General features: G+C 38.1%; 2 protein-coding genes across 12 annotated transcripts in view; one reads left to right on the plus strand and one right to left on the minus strand.

Annotated features, from left to right (window-relative positions):
* The window catches only part of GIN1 (gypsy retrotransposon integrase 1), a 51154-nt gene extending 47012 nt beyond the window's left edge, over positions 1–4142 (minus strand). Inside the window, 3 exon segments of the mRNA XM_027869172.1 lie at positions 3639–3736; positions 3738–3857; positions 3860–4142. Of these exon segments, the coding sequence (XP_027724973.1) occupies positions 3639–3736; positions 3738–3857; positions 3860–4054 (413 nt within the window). The 5' untranslated portion in view covers positions 4055–4142.
* Positions 4070–21911, plus strand: part of PPIP5K2 (diphosphoinositol pentakisphosphate kinase 2) — a 113451-nt gene continuing 95609 nt past the window's right edge. For 9 of the 11 annotated variants that reach the window (XM_027869161.1, XM_027869164.1, XM_027869165.1 and 6 more), the window contains exon 1: positions 4075–4153. The gene's annotated coding sequence lies outside the window, so the exon portion shown is untranslated. Of the gene's footprint in view, positions 4154–11918; positions 11965–21911 lie in introns of those variants that run through there. The other 2 variants (XM_027869170.1, XM_027869162.1) reach the window with 2 other exon arrangements.

Below are 21911 nucleotides of genomic sequence, written 5' to 3' on the forward strand. Positions count from 1 at the left end.
CTGGCCCCCTTAGGAGGGCCCAGTTTTGGACTGAACTCCCATGCAATGCATGTCAAGCCACCTTGAGAGAAATTAACCATGGACACAGACACCCTGATTTCATTTGTCTCTTTCTCAGAGGAGACTGTTTCAAACGCGGGTTCATGGGATTCTTGGGGTTCACATTACTGAAAAGGGGGTGACAACACACTGTACCTAGAGCTCTACTTAATCCCTCCTACTCCCAACATAAAGGTGGCTCAGAGGATAGAGCACTGGGTCTGGAATCAGGAAGACCCGAATTCAAATCCAGGCTAAGACACTTACCATCTGTGTGGCCCTAGGCAAGTCACTTCTGTCTCTCTTAATCCACTGGAGAAGGAAATAGCAAACTACTCCAGTATCTTTGCCAAGAAAACCCCCTGGATAGTATTGGCACGCTATGGTCCACAGTGTCACAAAGAGTCAGGGAACATTAACTCCTTAAAGGTTGTGAGGTAGGGACAATATCTTAACCCCCTATCCCACCCCCCTGCCCTAGGCAGGTAGCCTAGTTTTTTCTTAAAAGCTACTGGGACATTCCTCATGACTTGGTTGGCTCAAGGGACTGAGGACTCAAGACTGTTGATGTTACTCTCTCATACCAGTTTAGAAAGCAACCAGTAGAATGGAAGGAGAAGAGGGTCTCAAATGTTTATTGTGTAAATCACAAGGGGAGGTTAGCTAAATCAATTAAGTGTTCTCAATGCCAAAATTTATTGATTGCCATTAATAACTATAACGAAGGTAAAAAAAAAAAAAACAATTCAAAATAAGTAAGAAGGGTAAGGGAAGGGAAGGGGAATAAGCATTTATATAGTACCTATTATGTGCCAGAAGTTTACTAAGCACTCTGGATAAAATGGATCCCAATCAATGAAATTACTTATTCCTCTCCTGCTAAATATACAAGCCCACTTATTAACAGAAATGCAGATACACACACTGTAGATTAATAAGGATGGCAATAGTGTTTCTGAGTTACCCAGGCCTTTTAGGTCTACATTAACAATTATAATATTCACCTGGCACATAACCCATATACAAAAATACAAAGGATCAGTGATTTCATCAGCATTCCTTCCACCAACTAAGGAGAACAAATCATCCAAGAGTTAGTAAAATCCTAAGGAGTTAACTGTCTGAGGCACATAGAGGTTAAGTGACAGACAATAAATGGCAGTATTGTATTTGAATCCACATCTTCTAGATTCCAAAGCTACCATTCTATTGACTAAGTTACAATTGACCATCTCAATATAATCTTTACTAAAAAACTATGACTTTTATGTTTGAAAAAAAGTAGGCAAAGAGAAAGGTAGTATATATATCTCTAACAGTACACATACAACATCAACAAATATTTGAGTACCTATCACTCAATTCTACTGCTAAATTTAATTTTGAAGTTAAAGTGCTCCTTTGAATACTAAATATCAATTGAAATAGTCCTGGTTCATATGCCAGTGATAAAAGACATCTAAAGTTGTTTTTTTTTTTTTTATTTCATAGGTTGTTTTCCTTCAAATACACCCTTACAGAGCTTTTCCATTGCCCTAGTCCCAAAAAGCATAATTCTGCAAAATATTTTTTTTCCTTAGTCACCTCCTGTCCTTCAGGACAGAAGAGAGTATTTTTTTCTTCTCATTTCTATCCTTTATTATAATTTGACATTAATATTGACCTTTACTCTGAGCAGTCAATGGATTGACTGTTGTACACAGATATTTAATTCTGAAATGACTGTGTTGGTAATTAGTTATTTCCTGTCTGTTAAGATATAATCAATTTCATTATTTGTGATGTTCAGTTCTCTTTCCTAATCCCTTCTCAAAAAAATATTAATAATGCAGTTCTCTTTCCTAATCCCTTCTCAAAAAAATATTAAAAATGCATAAGTATGTGTCAGAAGAGAGTATTTAAATCATCTCTTTTGACAGCAGTAGTGTAATTTAAGATCAGCAGTGATAGTTCACATGAATTATACTTCATGATTTGGAGGCTCTAAGATGGGGGAAAATTTTTCTGCAGAATGCAAGTGGTGCCTTCTGTGAAGGCTGTTCTGGTTCACTTCCTCCACTACAAACACACTGGAGCAGTGGGCAATGCACTACTTGATGTAAATCATTCTTTCACACATTCCCACACCCAAAGTCTCTGCATATTTATGTACATTACTAACAATACTTCCTCAGAGAAGCTTTCCCAGATCTTTCCAGTTAACACTCACTCTTTATTATTACCTACTTCTTATCTAACTTTGCATATGAGGGGGAGGGGGCGAAGGGAAGAGAGGGAGGGAGAAAGAGGGGGAAGGAGGGAGAGAAAGAAAAAGAAAGAGAGAGAGAGAGAGTAAGAGTAAGAGAGAGTGAGTTTTGAGTTTTTGTGTTTGCATTCCCATATTACAAAGTCAGGCAGGAAGTAAGTAGTCCATGGTTGGGGAACCTGCGGCCTGAAGGCTACATGTGGCCCTTCAGGTCCTCAAGTGCGGCCCTTTGACTGAATACAAATTTCACAGCACAAATCCCCTTAATAAAAGGATTTGTTCTGTAAAACTTAGGACTCATTCAAAAGCCTGCCCCCAAGGACCTAGAAAGCCACATATGGCTTCGAGGTCTAAGGTTCCCCTCTCCAGGAGCAGTGCTTTGATAATGGATGAGGACCTTGCCTTCTCTCTCAATAATCGATATGTCTGTTAATATCATTTACTATGGGGATTTCACATAATCAAAACTTGCCTAAGTTATTATTGATAAAATACCAATTTCTATTCTGAAGGTTATCTTGCTTTTTTGATCAGAAATATCCACTTATTAAAAAAAAATACCTATTCAATTTAATCTAATTACTTGGATTATTTTAATCAAAAAATTATTTCAAAACAATTAACATTGCTTTTTTTCTCTCCCCCCCAAATCTCAGTCATCCTTTACAGAGCCTGAACACATTTGGATCTTAGATGCTAACACTTAGGGCAATAAAGGAAAGGTCACTGGACTTTAAATAGCCTGCCTAAGTCCATCAAGGTTATTAGTCCTTAAGAGCCACAGCAGCAGAAGTTTCCCAGACACAATGCTTCTGCACTCACTTTGTAGTCTGGCTGACCAAGGGGCACTACATTACCCAGAATGCCTCTCTCCCTCCTCTCCTCCTCTTCCTTCTCTCTCTGCCCCGCCCACCTCCAGAACTGCGTGAAGAAAAATTGACTTAACACTTAACGTATATGTCGCCAACCACAACTAGGCCCTTTGGGCTGGAGAAATTTCGAAAACAAACTTTTTAAGCCCAACCTCGCCCCCGCGGGCACTCATTGCACCCCCGACCCCTCCAACTGCAAGACGCCCATATGCAAATTCTGTTTCGGCCTCGAACTACAACCGGAGCTTGGCCTCAGGCCGCTCACTTCGCTCTCCAGAGGAGAGCTTCTCCATCTGTAAAACGAGCAAAGCAACTGAGGTCCCTTCCTTTTGAGCCTTTTGAACAGAATGCACAGAAAAGACCCCTTTCACATGCCCGCTGCTAGCAGCAGCGGCGTGATGCTCGCCGCCACTTCCAACTACTGTCGCCGCACCCGGCCCACCCGTCAACCAAATCCGCAGGAGGTGCAATCCACAACCCACCTAACGCAGAAGAGAGGGAACAACTGCTTGCCGGAGGAGGGCGCTTCAACTAGAAGAAAAAAAATAAATAACCAAAACCCGTAGTTAACTCTCCCCGCCTGGTCCGGGACTTATCTTGCGCTGCCGGAAGTGAGGACTTCGGAGTCTTTAAGAGGGGGGGTGCTGTACAACGCGATGAGGGGGAGCGACGGTTAGTGTGGGTCTCTGGGACGAGGGGGGGTGAGGGACAGGGAGAAGGGAGGGGCTTCTGCCGGAAGTAGTCCCGCCCGGCGCAATTTCCGTGTAAGACTAGCGGCCTGGGCGGGGGCGGGAAAGAGCGGGATCAGCGAAGGGGGAAGTGGGCAGCAGCCGCTGCTCCCATGGGCGTCGAGGGTTGCTAGAGCCCGGCGGGAGGCAGCAGCCGGGGACACGCGCATCCGCCGCGGGGCCGGGGAGCGGGGACAGGGGCCAGGTACCTGGATGGGACCGGCCGCCGCCAACTCTCGCCCGTGGGACGACGGCAGCCCCCTGGGCAGGTGAGGGGACTGGCGATGGGGACGGGGGCGGGGCCGCCGGCCATTCTTCCCTCTGGCTCCGGACCGGGGTGAGGCTACCGTGGGGACCAGTGACCTCCGAGCCCTCTCCTTCTCCTCTTTCTCCTCCTTCCCCTTCCTTCTCGAAGCCGCGCTTTGTCTCTCTTGCGCCTGACGGATCTGCAGACTCAGATCGGCTGGAGGGAAGACGCCCCGAAGACGAGGAGGAAACTACCGGGGGTGGGGTGGGGGTGGGGGAGGGGCAGCGTGGTCTCCCAGGCCCCTCCCTCACCATGGGACCCTGCGGGGGTCAGCTGGAGAGGGGCGGGCAAAGGGTCCGGAGGCGGGACGTTGGTCCTGCACCTGCAGCCGCGGGCGGGTGGGAGGGACCAGGTGCTGCCCAGGCTGCTCCTCTCGGCCTCCTGGGGCTGGTGACTTTGGGGAGGTTCTGGAGTAATGGCCTCCTTGTTCTGAGAATGGCTAGCGATCCCTGGCCGGAGCCTTTGCAGGGTGGGGAGGGCATGGGGAGCCTATTCCTCCAATCTTGGCCCTGGATTCCTCAGCCGCCCTCCACACTCCCCCTGCGCATAGCTAGTGAATGAGAAGGGGAGCCCGTCCCTGAGGTCCCTTCGTCGCCAGCTCAGAAGACGACCCAGGTGCCTCCTCAGGGAGCTTTGCTTCCTTAGCCGTTTGTGCTCCAGTTCAGTGAGCCAGGGATCATTGAATTCGAAGAAATGAATGAGCCTCCCAAGGGAAGATAGAGAAAAGAAAGCCCAGGACACAGTTGGGAAGGGACAGCTAAGGTGAAAAATGAAAGAAGAGTTCATGAAGGAATAAGTGTGAATTAAGCAACAAGATGAAACTTTATTGAGCTTTTAAGAGTGGCTGCCAAGAAACTCCAACTCAACAAGCATTTATTAAGCACCTATATTATGTATATTACAGTTATTAATATCGGCAGCTTTATGGTGCAGAGTACTTTTTTTTTCCTTTTGCTATTTTTTTTTGAACTTAAAATTCCCCAAGTGAAGTATACACAAAGGGACTTAGACTGGATTGTAGTCCTGGCCTGCTATTTGCTAATTTTAAGCAACTTTTTACTACACAAAATATAAAACCAGACCCTTCAGATAAATGTGATTTTGCTCATTCTCACGAAGACAAATTATGTAGAGAGCCTCTGAGATTAACATTGTAATAGGTTATATTAAATTCAACACATTTTTAGGGTCCTAGTATGTGGAAGGCACTGCTAGAAGTTAAAGATACAGATTTTTTTTTTAAATGATACCGTTCTTACCCTCAGGCAATTTATATTCTACCATGAGGTGGATGTATGGCATGTACCCAGATAAAGACAATAATACAAAGTGCTCTAAAAAAGTGTGAGGCAGGAGAGAATGCTTTTTTGCCTGTGAGTGTTAGAGAAGGCTAAGGTGGAAGAGGTTAGGATTCCAAAAGGCAGAAATGAGGAAGGACTGGTGCATTTATTCCTGGCATTGAGAGAAAATGTATATCCCAATGCACAAAGACAGGGAAGTTGATTGTCAGTTTTAGATAACAGCTAACTAATAGTCCAGTTTAAAACCTGAATGTGGAGTATGAATATGAAAAAAAAGGTTCATTGGAGTGAAGTTGTGTAATAGGAAGACAACATTGAACATCTGGGGTCAGAATTATTTTGTAGTTGAATAGGGGAAGAGGCAGCTAGGTGGCACAGTGGATAGAGTGCTGGGGTTAGTTCAAATCTGGCTTCAGACACTTACTAGCTGTGTGACCCTGGGCAAATCACTTAACCCGTTTACCTCCATTCTTCATCTGTAAAATGAGCTGGAGAAGGAAATGGCAAACCACTCTAGTATCTTGGCCAAGAAAACCCCAAATGGGGTCATAAAGAGTCAGACACAACTGAAAAATGACTGAACAACAAAAAGGAGAAGGGAAAGATCGTAGTTTGGGGGAAAAAAAAAACAGTTAAGCTAGGAACAGACATCAGAGATGTACAATATAGAGAAATTTTTAGGGACCATCTAAAGTGAAAAGTGAAGTTAAATGTTCAGAATAAATGTGAATTGGGCACTGGATAATTCTTTTTTAACTCTTAAGAGTGGTTACCAAGAAACCTCGATTGAATAAGCAATGTATTAAACACCTAAATTGTACCAGGCACTATGCTTGGTGTTAGGTATTTAAAGAACAAAGAAAAAGGCCTTGCCCTCAGTCTATTGTGGAAGTTTGGGAATGGGAATTTGTTTTACTGGTAATTCTTTATGTGTTTTCCCATAGAAACAATGTTGCAGATTAGCTGCCCTCACTGCCTTTGAATCCTATTAAACACAAAATGTAGCAGAGCTGTAGAACTTAATCACCTTTTGCCAGAAAATTGTTTTAACTTGGTATAGTAGGAACATAACTGCCTTTTCCTTGGCTTGGGGAGTCTCTGGGACTAATTATAATCTCTTTAGGATTAGATAATAATCCCAGGCCCACATCACTGATGTGGTGGTAGTAGAATCAGAGAAAACATTTTGCATTTTCTAGGACAGGACAAATTCTGTGCTGTTGTACCTATAAAGGAAATAATAACAAGCCTTTGTTATTGCATATCTTAATATTGGTTTAGGAAGTATGGTCACTGAATCCTTAAAGGATAGCTTTTTGGGGGGTGGGGGGTAAAAGAGGATTCTTAACTAGAACTTAGCACAGTGCATTCAGATGGTGGGTAGTTAAATGCTTATGGAATGAGTGACAATCCAGAAGACCAAGACTTCCCAAGGTTTTAAGTATGGAACATTTTGGGTAGTGTCACAGATCATATGGGACCTTAGAGGCCATTTTAGTCTAATCTCTCTCTTTACAGGTGAGAGAAACTGAGAGACTCAAAGAGATTAAGCACAAGGTAACATAGGTAATTAGTAGCAGAGTTGATTTCAAACCCAGATCTTCTGACCCCAAATCCAGTGTTCTTTCTATGGTACTATGGTGCTTTGTCCGAGAGCAGAGGACAGGGTTAAAGAAGTTGAGAGCATCTGTGAGTTCTGGAAAGGACCTCAGAGGTAATTATCCAGCCCCTCCCCCTTATTTTACAGAGAGATTAAGTGACATAACCCAAGGTCATCTAGGTAGTAATAACTTATGTTTGAACCCAAGTTCTTTGACTCTACATGCAGCTCTTTCTGCTGTATGCTATACTGCTTCCAAATAGGCCAGCCAGCAGATTTAACATAGCTCCTTCTAGGTCCCCTTCATTCTTATGTGACAGCTAGATTGAAGACCATTATAATGATGACCTACCTTCTTATATTGACTTAATTATAGTTAGTTTAGCTTATATATATGTAGACTTCGCCTTACCCTTATATTATGCCCTCTTAAACTCTTATTTGTTATCAAAATCCTCTTCTTATTAAACCTCTTTCCCACTCCTATCTTCTTGCAAACATGCCCTCCTCTAGATGACACTGTATCCCAGTAATGTTATAGATAGTGAGCAGTTTTTCCTTTTAAATATATGGTAGGCTGGGTGTAGTGGCACATAACCTGAGTCCTTGATGCTGAAAGTGATGGAGCTGGTTTATTACTTGGTTCAGAAAATCTGAACTGCAGTAAGACTGAAGCCAAGTGGGTGTCATCACTAAATCCAGCAGCAATATGCTGAGCTCCTGGCTGCCTAAGCAAGAGCAGAAGCTAAGTAAGCTAATGCTAATCAGTACTGAAATTGATTTGGCTAATGCCTCTCAGCACCTTCAGCCTGAGAAAAATGAGGAAACCCAACCCCCACCACAAAAAATGACATGAAAGATTTTGGTGCTAAAATCCCTATAATGACTTTTGAGGTGCCTTCTCGCTATAAATCTATGCTCTGTGCTCTGCTAAATTATTCCTATTGGATCCCCATCTACCAGTCTTATAACCTTGTCTAAAAGGAGATGAAATCATTTGGCATGGAATATTTTCATATCAGTTTTTCTTGAAGTAATAGCTCAACAGTCAATTCATATTTGTAAACAATAATGTGGCTACAAAATTTACCTGGAGGAGAAAAGAATTATTGCTACCTTAAAATGTGTACCATGTTCTTCATAAATGGGCCTCAATTTCATCTGTAAAGTGAGGAGATTAGACTAATTGATCTCTAAATGGGCCTTTCCAGTTGTAAATATTTGAACTTTATCTGTGTTGTAACCTTGGGCTGGAGGTCCATGCTAACTATCTCCATTACAACATAATTTTAAATGGGCTCTTACTGCAACAAGACAATCCCTAATTGACTGAATGTCCCACTCAACACAACAGCAAACCCTCTCTATAAATACAAATGATTCCATTCCATCCCATCTTCTCCAGTAGATTGCTCCCTCATCTCCACTGTCTCATTTCAATGTCTCCCTGTCTACTGACTGTTTAAAAACATGCCCATGTCTCCCTCATTCACAGCCCTCATTTGATCTGTCCATCCTTACTAGCTATCATCACATACCTCCTCATGGCAAGCTTGATTTTAGCTGTCCAGAATTGATGCCTCTGCTTTTACTCTCTTCTGAACTTTCAGCAGAGTGGCTTCCAACCTCATTATTTAACCAAAACTGCTCTCACCAAAGTTACTAACAATCTCTTGATTGCATTGCCTTTTTTGTCAAGGGTAATATCTGATCCTCAAAGTGACCCAGGTTTACAACCTTTATGTCATCCTCATCACCTGGACTATTTCAGTAGCCTGCTAATTGGTCTCCCAGCCTCAAGTCTTTCCCCATTCCAGTCCATTCTATATATGTAATGTAGATATAGATAAAGGATACATAGATATACAGATATAGAATAGATATAGCAGATAGAGATACCAGATATATAGGCATGTATATATCCTGTATCTCTGTACTTCCTATATCTATTTCTTGTTCACACGTAGTTGTTTTCATGTTGTCACCTCTTTTAGACTTGTGAACTTGAGAGCAGGGACTATCTCTTGCATATCTTTGTATCTCCAGTGCTTATTATAGTATCTCCAACGTAATAGGTACTAAAATGAGTGCTTGTTGACTTACTTAGGAAGTCATTTAACTTCCTGAATGAACTTCAATGATTTCATCTTTAAACTGAAGATAAGGAAACTTTGACTACTAACCTTATAGGGTTGTTGTGAAGATCAAATTGTATAATGCTTTGTAATTATCTAAAATGCAGTCTATTATATACTATTTTTATATTACGTGCTGTATATTATGTACCATATATTATACTATATAATATTATGTATTATAATTGGAAAAGATTAATGCAAAATTTAAAAAAATAGGCACAGTAATGGTTTTAGAACAAAAAGTGTGCAACACAAAAATGAGAGGGGGTTGGACTAGGTCAGAAGTTTCTAAAGTGGGTGATGCTGCCCCTTGGAGGGCGCTGGAATGATCCAGGGGGTCATGGTAGCCTTGGGTGCAATTGGGGAGTGTTAAATAAAAATAAGGGGGCTATGGAACCGTAAGGAAAGAAGAGAAGATAAGAAAATTTTGAAAAACCGTTCATACTTGTTTCATTTGTAGTGTAACAGAGTTAAAGTCATAGTGATTACACTATTTTCCACATGAATACACAAAATGCAAGTTATGACCTATCAGTGATCAAGTCCATCAACAAGTCTTAACAGGCAAACGTATAGTCCATCTGTGTTGGCAGGAATATATGCGTGTAATAACTTGTTTATAATACAGTATGATATGGTTACATGACAGAATATTGTGTCATCAAAATTTCAATGCAGGGGAAAACCTGCAAATTTACAATAAATTATTAAATTTAAGATGTGTCATTTTTTAAAAATTTTATTTTTTTTGAAATAATGCATTTTTTTAAATCGTGAAAGGGTTAAAGATTTCCAGGGGGGCACTGAGTAATTTTTTTTTAAAGGGGGCAGTAGGCCTTTTGGGAACCTCTGGACTAGATGATCACTAAGATCCTTTGTAGCACTTAAAATCCTTTAGATCCTAAGTAAAACTGCTTCCCTTTTATTTCTTACTTAACGCTACCTTTAGGGAAGACAAACTGCTTTACTCCTTCCACTGGCGTTTTAGTTCTAGTAATATCAATAGGTGATCAAAGGAGAACAATGTAGGATGTGCTAAAGCCATCAAGCTTAGGGTACAAGAAGAGGAGGCAAGAGAAAAATGTTGAAAGTTTTCCTCTCTCCTTTCTACTGAAAGAACCCTTAAAGTTTAAAGTGTTTACATAATATAGATGGCTATACCATTCAATATACATCAACTGGCCCACCTAAGGAAAGGATAAATATATATTAAATCTGGCCCACTTTGTCTCCAGGCAGACTTTGATTTTTGACAATTGTAGATTGATTTCATTGTTCTGAGACTAGGTTAAGATATCTTTTAGGGGTTCAGTTAATTTGGATATCTTATATTTTTATAGATGACCTATTTCTTTTGAGTTCTCAAGTTTTGCATCTAACTGTTTATATTAGATTCTGATGAGATTTTATTCTCTGATTTTACCTTGTTTGGTTTTTTAAAATTTGATTAATTTAGTATTTCTCTTTTTAATGAGGTTGATTAAATGTTTATTAATTTTGTTAGTTTTATAGCTTTCTGGGTTTCCAATTTATCAGCTTCTCAGATTTTAATATTTCCTCTTCTACACTATTTTGAGTTTGTTGGCTTTCAGATTTTTAAATTGCAATTCTGTTTATTAATCTTCAGCTTTTGTATTTTGTTAAAGCCTGTTTTTAGAATATAATTTATCCTCTGAGTACTATTTTATCTATGTCCCAGAAACTTTGTCTCTTTGTTGTCATTGTCTTTTTTTTTTTTTAAGGGTAGACTAGCCATTTTATTTACGTCTGAGGGATTCAGGAGGTCAGGAGTCTTGATGGACAGACAGCTCTTTACATGGACTTTGAAGAGGGAATGAGGGTGGCACTTGATAGTCGGAAGTGGTATGGAAATGTAATATTTTCTTATCTCATGGACTGGTTCCTCATCACCTTTCTGTAGATTGTGTAGCTCACACAATAATGTCATTTCACATACAGTTTGGGCAGTAAGTACAAGCAGTCAGAGACTTCCTAAAGGTTGAGACTTGTATAGTTTTACACATGATGAATTTCTTGATTGCCTTATTTTTGGGCACTGTTGTTGTACAAGATGGATTACACATGGCATGGCTGCAGACTTTTGATGTGCTTATTCTTTCTGCTTTGGTCGTCGTGTGTGACAAACTGAAAGAGATTTATTAGTCTTTCACATAGTTATTGTTTCTGTGACTTGTTTAGGCAATGAATCTCCATTTAGGTCTTTGTCTTTATTTGGGCTCCTTGAAGTGATTATTGTTATTATTTTCTGTAAATGATATACTTAGTATTTCTGGGTTTTTTACATATATTTAAAATTTCTCTGCACTTTAATTCATAGCATATTTTTGTTGAAGTGCCATGACTGAGAAATAACTATATTCTTTAATGGTTCTAGTCAAAAGAGGCCATAGGACTTCCATCCAAGATGGCAGCCTGAATGAAAGGCAGATTGCTTAGATCTCACCTGCCTACTCAAACAAAACTCAAGTTTTCATCAGACCAAAAAATTATCAAGAAATCCAATAAGAAATATAGTAAGTGACTTCTATCCTAGAACTGAACAAAAAGCTACTATATTCCTTGGCATTTTCAATTTCGGATCTCTTTCAGAAGGTGATTGGTGGATTCTTTCAATGACTATTTTACCCTCTGGTTCTAGGACTTCAGGACAGTTTTCTTTGATGATTTCCTGGAAGATGCTGTCCAGGCTCTTCTTTTTCATCATGGTTTTCAGGTAGATCAATAATTTTTAAATTATCTCTCCTGGATCTGTTTTCTAGCTTAGTTGTTTAACCAATGAGGTATTTATGTTTTCTTCTATTTTTTCATTCTTTTGTTTCTGTTTGACTGATTTTTGATCTCTCATAGAGTCATTAGCTTCTACTTGTCCCATTCTAATTTTTAATGAATTGTTTTCTTCTATTAGATTTTGTACCTCCTTTTCGATTTGGTCCATTTTACTTTTTAAGGAGTTCTCAGTGAATTTTTGTGCCTCCTTTTCCATTTGGCCAATTCTGCATTTATTTTATTTTTTTTATTAATTTATTTTGATTTATCAATAATCACCTCCATATACTTTTGAGTTTAAAATTTGTCTCCCCCTTCCTCCCCACCACCCACCCCAAGATGGCTTACAATCTGATATAGGCTATACATTTACAATCATATTAAACATATTTTCACATTAGTGATGTTGTAAGTAAAAATTAAAACCAATAGGAGGAATCATCGGAAAAAAGAAACAAAACTCAACAGAAGAGAAAAAAAATAGCAATTTGACTTCCATAGTTCTTTCTTTGGATGTGGATAGCATTTTCCATCACAAGGCTTTGGAGATGTCTTAGATCCTTGTATTGCCAGGAGGGGTTAAGTTTATCAATATTAGTCATCACACAACTGTTATTGTGTACAACGTTCTCTTGGTTCTGCTCACTTCACTCAGCATCAGACCATACAAGTCTTTCCAGGTTTTTCTGAAGTCAACCTGTTCATCATTTCTTATAGCACAACAGTATTCCATCACATTCATATTCCACAGCTTGCTCAGCTATTCCCCAATTGATGGGCATCCTCTCAATTTCCAATTCTTTGCTACTGCAAAAAGAGCTGCTATGAATATTTTTGTACATGTAGGTCCTTTTCCTGTTTGTATGATCTCTTTGGAATATAGCCCTAGAAGTGCTATTGCTGGGTCAAAGGGTATTCACATTTTTATAGCTCTTTGGGCATAGTTCCAAATTGCTCTCCAAAATGGTTGGATCATTTCACAACTCCACCAACAATGCATTAGTGTTCCAATTTTCCCACATCATCTCCAATGTTTATCATTTTCCTGTTTTGTCATATTGGCCATTCTGATAGGTGTGATGTGGTACCTCAGAGTTGTTTTGATTTTCATTTCTCTAATCAGTAGTGATTTAGAGCATTTTTTCATATGACTGCAGATGGCTTTAATTTCTTCATCTGAGAACTGTCTGTTCATATCCTTTGACAATTTATCAATTGGGGAATTACTTGTATTCTTATAAATTTTACTTAATTCTCTGTGTATTTTAGAAATGAGGCCCTTATCAGAGAGACTGGTTCTAAAAATTCTTTCCTAATTTTCTACCTTCTTTCATTATCACCACTATTATTCATCATCATACTGGTAACGTTAGCTTTAGCAATAAGAGAAGAAAAAGACATTGAAGGTATTATAATAGGCAAAGAAGAAGCAAAGCTATCACTCTTTGCAGATGATATGATATACTTAGAGAATCCCAGAGAATCAAGTAAAAAACTACTTGAAATAATAAACAACTTTAGCAAAGTTGCAGGCTATAAAATAAACCCACAGACATCATCGACATTTCTACGTATTACCAACAAAGTCCAACAGCAAGAGATAGAAAGAGAAATTCCATTTAAACTTACTGTAGACATTATAAAATATTTAGGAGTCTACCTCCCGAAACAAACCCAGGAACTCTATGAACACAATTACAAAACACTTTTCACACAAATAAAGTCAGATCCAAATAATTGGAAAAACATCAGTTACTCATGGGTAGGACAAGCTCATGTAATAAAAATGACAATTCTACCTAAGCTAATTTACTTATTCAGTGCCGTACCAATCAAACTACCAAAAAAATTAAAGAGTTAGAAAAAATAATAAGATTCATTTGAAAGAACAAAAGGTCCAAAATATCAAGAGAACTAATGAAAAGAAATGCAGGGGAAGGTGGCCTACCCAGTCCAGATCTTAAATTGTATTATAGAGCAGCAATCATCAAAACTGCTTGGTACTGGCTAAGAAATAGAGTGGTGCATCAGTGGAATAGGCTAAATATGCACGACACAGTAGTCAGTGACTATAGTAATCTATTATTTGATAAACCCAAAGACCCCAGCTTCTGGACTTTGAAAAAAAACTGCTGGGAAAACTGGAAAAGAGTATGGCAGAAACTAGGTATAGACCAAAATCTCACACCATATACCAAAATAAAGTCAAAATGGGTACATGATTTAGATATAAAGTCTGATACTATAAGCAAACTGGGAGAGCAAGGGATAGTTTACCTGTCAGATCTATGGAGAACAGAATAATTCATGACCAAACAGGAGATAGAGAACATTACAAAAAGCAAAATAGATGATTTTGATTACATTAAATTGAAAAGTTTTTGCACAAACCAATTCTGCATTTTTAATGTTTTCTTCAGTGTATTTTTTTTTCCAGTTGGCCAAATTGTATTTTTTAAGGACTTGTTTTCTCCAGTTATTTTTTTTCCTTCCTTTTCCAAGCTATTGACTGTCTCTTGCCATACCTCTTATTTCTTTTCCCAATTTTTCTTCTACCTTTCATATTTGACTTTTAAAATCCTTCTTGAGCTCTTTCGAGAAGGCTTTTTGGGCTTGAGACCAGTTCATGTTCCCCTTTGAGGTTTCAGATGTGGGTGTATTGACAATATTGTCCTTTTCTGAATTTATGCCTTGATCTTCCCTGTCCCCATGATAAGAATCTATGGTCATTGTTCGTTTCTTTTTGCTCATGGGCGTTTGCTTATTTCCTGATTTTTTAAAAAAAATTGAGTTTTCCTGCTGGAGAGGGGCCACTGACCCAAGTTTCTTGTGCTGGGAGCCAAGGGCCTGGTCGCTGGCTTTGTGTGCTGGGGCCTCAGGTGCTGGTAGTTGGAGGCTGTAGGGTTCTGGCAGCTTACCTGCTGTTGGGCTGGAATCAGCAACACTGGAGCTCTAGGGGTGGAGATGGTGAGTCTGGCCCCTGGGAGAATGCCTGCTCACCCATGCCTTGCACAGGAATATTTCTCTGCTAGAGCATGTTTTTCAGCCTGGAGCTTTACCTCTTGGACTTGTGCTTCCCAGAGTTGTGTTGAGGTACCGGGAGATTTGGCTTCTGGAGAACATGGTGGTTTTCCGAGCAGGTTTCTGCAGGTTCCCTGCCTGTATGGAGGCATTTGGGGGTCCTGGTGTTGGTGCTTGCCTGCTCCACCACCTTGGTTCAGGAGCTTCCCCTGGTATGCTAAGGTGGGGCTTTCTGTTGGCTTGCTGGGGCACCTCCCATTCTGTACTGCTCCCCCTTTTCAAGGGAGAGAGGGGCCTTTCCCTTTAATCCCTCAAGCTTCCTGGGCTACAAGACTGTTGCACCTGGTCTTTCTGCTGATTCAGCTGTTCCAGGGTTTTCCCTGGGGTGATATTTTCTGGGCTTTCAGAGGTCAATAAGGGAGGGTGAGAGCAACTTCTTATTCCACCATCTTGGCTCCAAGAATGTAATAAGCTTTACCCAAGAAATAGGCCCACTGAAAACTAGAGTAGACTTCATGAGATAGCAAAAAATATTAGAACAAAATCAAATGATTCAAAAAAGAATAAAATGTAATATGTCTGATATTAAAAACAACTGAATTAGAAAACAGATCAAAGCATGATAGTTTTAGAATTATTGGACTCCCTGAAAACCAAGATTTTTTTTTTAAATGCTAAACAAATCAAATGAAAAATGTCCGGATCTTTTAAAAACCAAAGGGCAAAGTAAAGATGCAAAAAATTCACTAACCATTTGCTAAAAGGAACTCCCCAAAGAAAAAAGTCATTAAGACTGTCATAGTAAAAGTTCAGAGCTCTCACATCAAAGAAGATATGCTATAAGCATCCAGAAAGAAGTAATTGAATTACCAAAGAACTACATTCAGGATCACAAGAGATCTGGCAATTTCTGTTACAAACAAGAAATCTTGGAATACGGTTTCCAAAGGGTGTATTATCCAGAATAACAGCCAGTGAAGGTGAATGTGATCCTGGAAGCCCCTTGTAGGAGAGAGGGAGGAATGGACCTACCTTCCCCTAAACCTGAATTACACAACTTTAAATGTGAAAGGACTAAACTGTCCAATGGAACAATTAGGGCAGGCTATATAAGAAAAACAAAACCCAGTCTTTGTTTACGATGAAGTAAACACAAAGAATAAAAGTGAGAGGCTGGGAAAAAATTTACTGTGCTTAAGTTGAATGTAAAAAAAGCATGAATTGCAGTCATACTCAGACAAGTAAAAATTCACAGTACTAATAAGGAAATAAATATATTATGCAGGAAGAAAGCATAGACAGCAAAGTAACACCCATATAAAATATCTAAATCACAAAGGAAAAATGAACCAAACTGCAAAAAAAAGATATCACTTACAGTGATAAGAGACTTTAATGTTCTACTTTTGGGGTTGGGTAAATCTAAGATAGACAAAGTGAAAAAATGATGATCTGAACAAACTGTTGGAGAATTTAGAGCTAAAGATTTATGGCATATTTTAAAAGTTTTTTTTTTTTTTCCAATCCTGACCTTAAAAATCAAAACCAGGATTTTCGTATACACTATAAGACAGAGAAGATTCTATAGAAAATCATAAATCTCCATTTCATAGTATTTTGTTTTTGTTCAGTGTACATAATATTCTACACATTACTTTCAAAATTGTCCTGATTGAGCTTCTTTCTGAACTTGCTTTTGTTGTCTTTCATACATTAAAAAAAGAAAGTTACAATGGTCCTTTCCCCATCTTCCATTACATTTCCTCTCCCACCTCAATTAAGAGAAGGGGGGAAATATGCTTGTAACAAATCAGTATAGTCAAGCTTCTTTGGTGAAAATCTCCATTGTGAAGTTAAATTTTTTCTTTCCTAATTTGGGTTTTCCATTTCTTCACTAAGAGCTACAAATTATGATATCCCTTCCTTCTTAGTTTCTTCTCTTCCAGATTTATTTCCTCTTTTGAACTATTCTGGAATTTCTTGTTCTAAGGATTTTTGGTATTATTACACAGGATTCTTTATTTCATGAGATATTGGTTCACCTTTATTTAGTTTTCAGTATTTATTGAGAGGCTTGTAATTCCCTTAAGGATTTGGTACTCATTCTTGTTTTATGGTCTTCTGTTAATTTATATGCTCTTAGGCTCTTTTATTGCATTTTCTTTTAATTGAAATCTTTAGTGTTTCACTTTTCTTTGCACAGTTGTAATATTGGCTATTCCTTTCTTTAATCTGCCAGTTTGCGTAGTGGGAGGTGAAACCTCATAGTTTTCATTATTATTTCTTTTATTGTTAGTATTTTGGAACATGGTTTCATGAAGTCATTTATAATTTATAACTTTCTTTCAAAAATAGTTTGTTGATATCCTTTGATCACTTATCCAATGAGGAATAACTCTTGATGTTATATATATGTATTTGTGTCAATTTCCTGTATGTTGTGGAGATCGGGTTTTTATCTGTAATATTTGATTGCAGATCTTTAATTACCAACCTCAAACCACCCAGAATCCATCCAAGGAAATTTGGGAGGTGAGAAGTCCCACTGTATAGGGAGATAACCCCCCCACCCCTGACTACCCTTCCCAAGTGCTTACCTTCTCAGATTCCATAGATGAAATGGGAGCCATCAATTCTGGCTTACCACCTGCCCTTCCTCTCTACACTCTAGACTCCCGGTCATCTGATCTAATGATGTAACCTTATGACCCCCTAGGCCCTGCCATTTCACTCTTAGGACTTCACAGCCTTTCTGTCTGCTCTGAAGTTGAACTTTCTTAAAAGTGTTTTCAGTGATTAAATTAGGAGCGTCTTGAAAACAAGGAGGACTTTCACTTTTTCTATTTGAATCTCTATCCTTCAAACATAATAGTTTATAAAAGTTTTTTCATTTATTAATTCTAATTGTATTATCATTGTTTTTATTTTTTGAAAGCCTTTCAGCTTTTTGGAGTCAGAATTTATATATTTTATCTTTTATGCCCCTCATTGGATTAAGGATTCTCTACCAAGCCGTCATTGCAAAAGGAACCTGATCTGGTTCTCTTTTAATGTTTTGCTTTGTTGTTGTTTTTAAATGGGATGACTTTTTCTATTTTGACGTGTATCTTTTTTTGGAATATGCCTTTTTTTATTTTTTAGGCAGTTGGGGTTAAGTGACTTGCCCAAGGTCACATAGCTAGTATGTGTCAAATGTTGGTCTGAGGCCGAATTTGAACTAAAGTCCTCCTGACTTCAGGCCCAGTACCCTATCCACTGTGCCACCTAGCTACCCCTTGACATGTATCTTTTTAAAACAGACTGTGGCAAATGTGTAATTTCCACCAAACTGATTTTTAATTTTCCTACTGATTCTTGTCAGACAGGGAGTGGTTCACCAAGTAATATATGTTCTTGGGTTTATCTAACACTAGGCTACTACTTTTATTGCTTCTTTTTTGTTCCGTTGGTCTCCCTTTCTATTTTTAGGTAATAAAAAGACTGACTTTGTGATTTTAGAGACTTGCCTTGTGATTTCATTGGTATAAGAAACTTTCGCATAAGGAAACATCTTCATTTAATGCAGTTTGGTGTATGCTCTGTAATTTAGGGATGTAGGAAATTGGACAGGACACTGAGAAGTTAATAGAGTTTCTCAGGTTCATAAGCAAGACTTGAACCCAGGTCTTCCTGGCTCTAAGATCAGCTGTCTGCTTACTATGTCATGCTTCTTCTGTTATTTAACCAGTACTGTATAGTTTTGATTACTATGCTTTATAATGAAGTTTGATAATGCTATACATACTCTTGATCTGCACTTTTTCTCATTATTTACTTTAATTTTCTAGGCCTTTTTGTTCTTCCAAATGAATTTTGATATTTCCTCTACTTTTCAAAAGCACCGCTTTACTAATTTGATATGAAACTGAATCTATTTCTTTACTGATTTTCTGAGGTCTCAAAGTATATATCTCATTTGCAAATTGTGATCCTTTTGTCGCCTTTTAGCCAATGTTTATACTTTTTTTTCTCATTACTGTAACTAATGTTTGTATAATTGTCAATGGGGAAAAGGAGCTTTGTTTATTAAATTTTAATAATTTTATTTTCTTACCTCTTTTTTGATCAGTTTAATGGTTTAGTTAATTTTGTTAGTCTTTTTAAAAACCCTCCAAGTTTTGTTTTTAGTTGTATATTCCTTTCATTTTCATTTTTCCTATCCTGTTATTTTTTTCTTTATTAATTTATTTTGATTCATTAACAATCACTTCTATAAGCTTTTGAGTTTTAAATTTTTCTCCACCTCCCTCCCCAAGATGGCTTGCAATCTGATATAGGCTGTACATATACATTCCTATTAGACATATTTTCACATTAGTGATGTTGTAAGAAAGAATTAGAACCAATAGCAAAAACCATCAGAAAGAGGAGACAAAATGAAACAGAAGAAAAAAAATAGCAAATAGTATGCTTCAGTCTGCATTCAAACTCCATAGTTCTTTCTTTGGATGTGGATAGCATTTTCCATCATGAGACCTTTGGAGATGTCTTAGATCGTTGCATTGCTGAGAAGGGCTAAGTCTATCAAGGTTAGTCATTGTGCAACATGGCTGTTACTGTGTACTATGTTCTGCTGGTTCTGCTCACTTCGCTCAGCATCAGTCCATACAAATCTTTAAAGGTTTTTCTAAAGTCCACCTGCTCATCATTTCCTATAGCACAATAGTATTCCATCACATTCATATACCACAACTTGTTCAGCTATTCCCCAATTGATGGGCATCCTTTCAATTTCCAATTCTTTGTCACCACAAAAAGAGCTGCTATGAATATTTTTGTACATATGGGTCTTTTTCCCATTTTTATGATCTCTTTGGGATACAGCCCTAGAAGTGCTATTGTTGGGTCAAAGGGTATGTACATTTTTATAGCCCTTTGGGCGTAATTCCAAATTGCTCTCCAAAATGGTTGGATCATTTCACAACTCCACCAACAATGCATTAGTGTTCCAGTTTTCCCACATCTTTTCCAACATTTATCATTTTCCTGTTTTGTCTTGTTGGCCAATCTGATAGGTGTGATGTGGTACCCCAGAGTTGTTTTGATTTGCATTTCTCTCATCAATAGTGATTTAGAGCATTTTTTCATATGACTGTAGATGGCTTTAGTTTCTTCATTTGAAAACTGACTGTTCATATCCTTTGACCATTTATCAATTGGTGAATGACTTGTATTCTTATAAATTTGATTCAGTTCTCTATATATTTTAGAAATGAGGCCCTTACCAGAGACACTGGTTATAGAAATCTTTCCCAATTTTTTACTTTGCTTCTAATCTTGGTTGCATTGGCTTTGTGTGTGCAAAAACTTTTCAATTTAATGTCATCAAAATTATCCATTTTGCATTTTGTAAGGTTCTCTGTCTCCTGTTTGGTCATGAATTCTTCTGTTCTCCATAAATCTGACAGGTAAACTATTCCTTGCTCTCCCAGTTTGCTTATAGTATCAGTCTTTATATCTAAATTATGAGTCCATTTTGACTTAATTTTGATACATAGTGTGAACTTTTGGTCTATGCCTAGTTTCTGCCATACTCTTTTCCAGTTTTCCCAGCAGTTTTTGTCAAAGAGTGAGTTCTTATCCCAGAAGCTGGAGTCTCTGGGTTTATCAAATAGCGGATTACTATAGTCATTGACTACTATATCTTGCATACCTAACATATTCCCCTGATCCACCACTCTATGTCTTAACCAGTACCAAGTAGTTTTGATGTTTGCTGTTTTATAATACAATTTTAAGATCTGGACTGGGTAGGCCACTTTCCCCTGCATTTCTTTTCATTAGTTCCCTTGTTATTCTGAACCTTTTGTTATTCCAAATGAATCTTTTTATTATTTTTATTGGCTCTATAAAATGTTTGTTAGTTTGGTATGGCACTGAATACGTAAATAAGCTTAGGTAGAATTGTCATTTTTATTATATTAGCTTGGTCTACCCATGAGCAACTGATGTTTTTCCAGTTATTTAGATCTGACTTTATTTGTGTGCAAAGTGTTTTGTAATTATGTTCATATAGTTCCTGGGTTTGTCTGTCCGTTTAATTTTTAAGATGTTTTATAATTTGTTTTTTGGCTTCTTAATTTATTTTCTCATTTTAATATTTGCATCTGTTTACTCTTCTTTTTTCACATCACAAACATCCTAATCCAGGCCCTCAGTGATTTCCATCTAAACTACTGTGACTGATTTCTAATTGTCCCCCTTTATCCACTCTCTCCCTTCTCCAATCTATCCTCCATACTGATAATCCTAAAGGACAGATTGAACCATGTCAGTCTCCCACTCAAGAAGCTCCAGTGTGTCCCATTATCCTTAGGATAAAATACAGCATCATTTGCTTGGTATGACCTTCATAATCTGACTCTGGCCTACCTTTCCAAACACAAATTCACCTTTATGCATGCTACATTCCAGCCAAACTGTTCCATTTGATATTTCTCAAATAGTGTAGTAAATCACATGTTTTCGTGCCTTGATTCAAGCTTCCATGTTTGGAACACATTCCTTTCTTGCCTCCACTTTTTTTATAAATAAGTGGGAGGCATTTTAGAAGTGGGAGCCCTAGCTTCCTTCAGAGCTAGATTCAAATACTGTTTCCTACATGAGTCATTTCATGCCATCTTCCCTCTACTTGCTCCCATTGTTTTAATGTAATTTATGTATACTTTTTCCTTGTTATACTTTGTATTTTCTTATAATTCCTTTTGTTGTTTTCCCTGATAGGATTTAGCTCTTTGAGGACAAAGACTTGTTTCATTTAGTAATTGCATTATACTAAGTATTTGTCACTTAGTACTTAATAAATGCTTTGTTTACATGATTGTTACATTATAT

The sequence above is a fragment of the Vombatus ursinus genome, unplaced genomic scaffold (assembly GCF_900497805.2).
Source record: "Vombatus ursinus unplaced genomic scaffold, bare-nosed wombat genome assembly UNPS02014792.1, whole genome shotgun sequence".
Lineage (NCBI taxonomy): Eukaryota > Metazoa > Chordata > Mammalia > Diprotodontia > Vombatidae > Vombatus > Vombatus ursinus.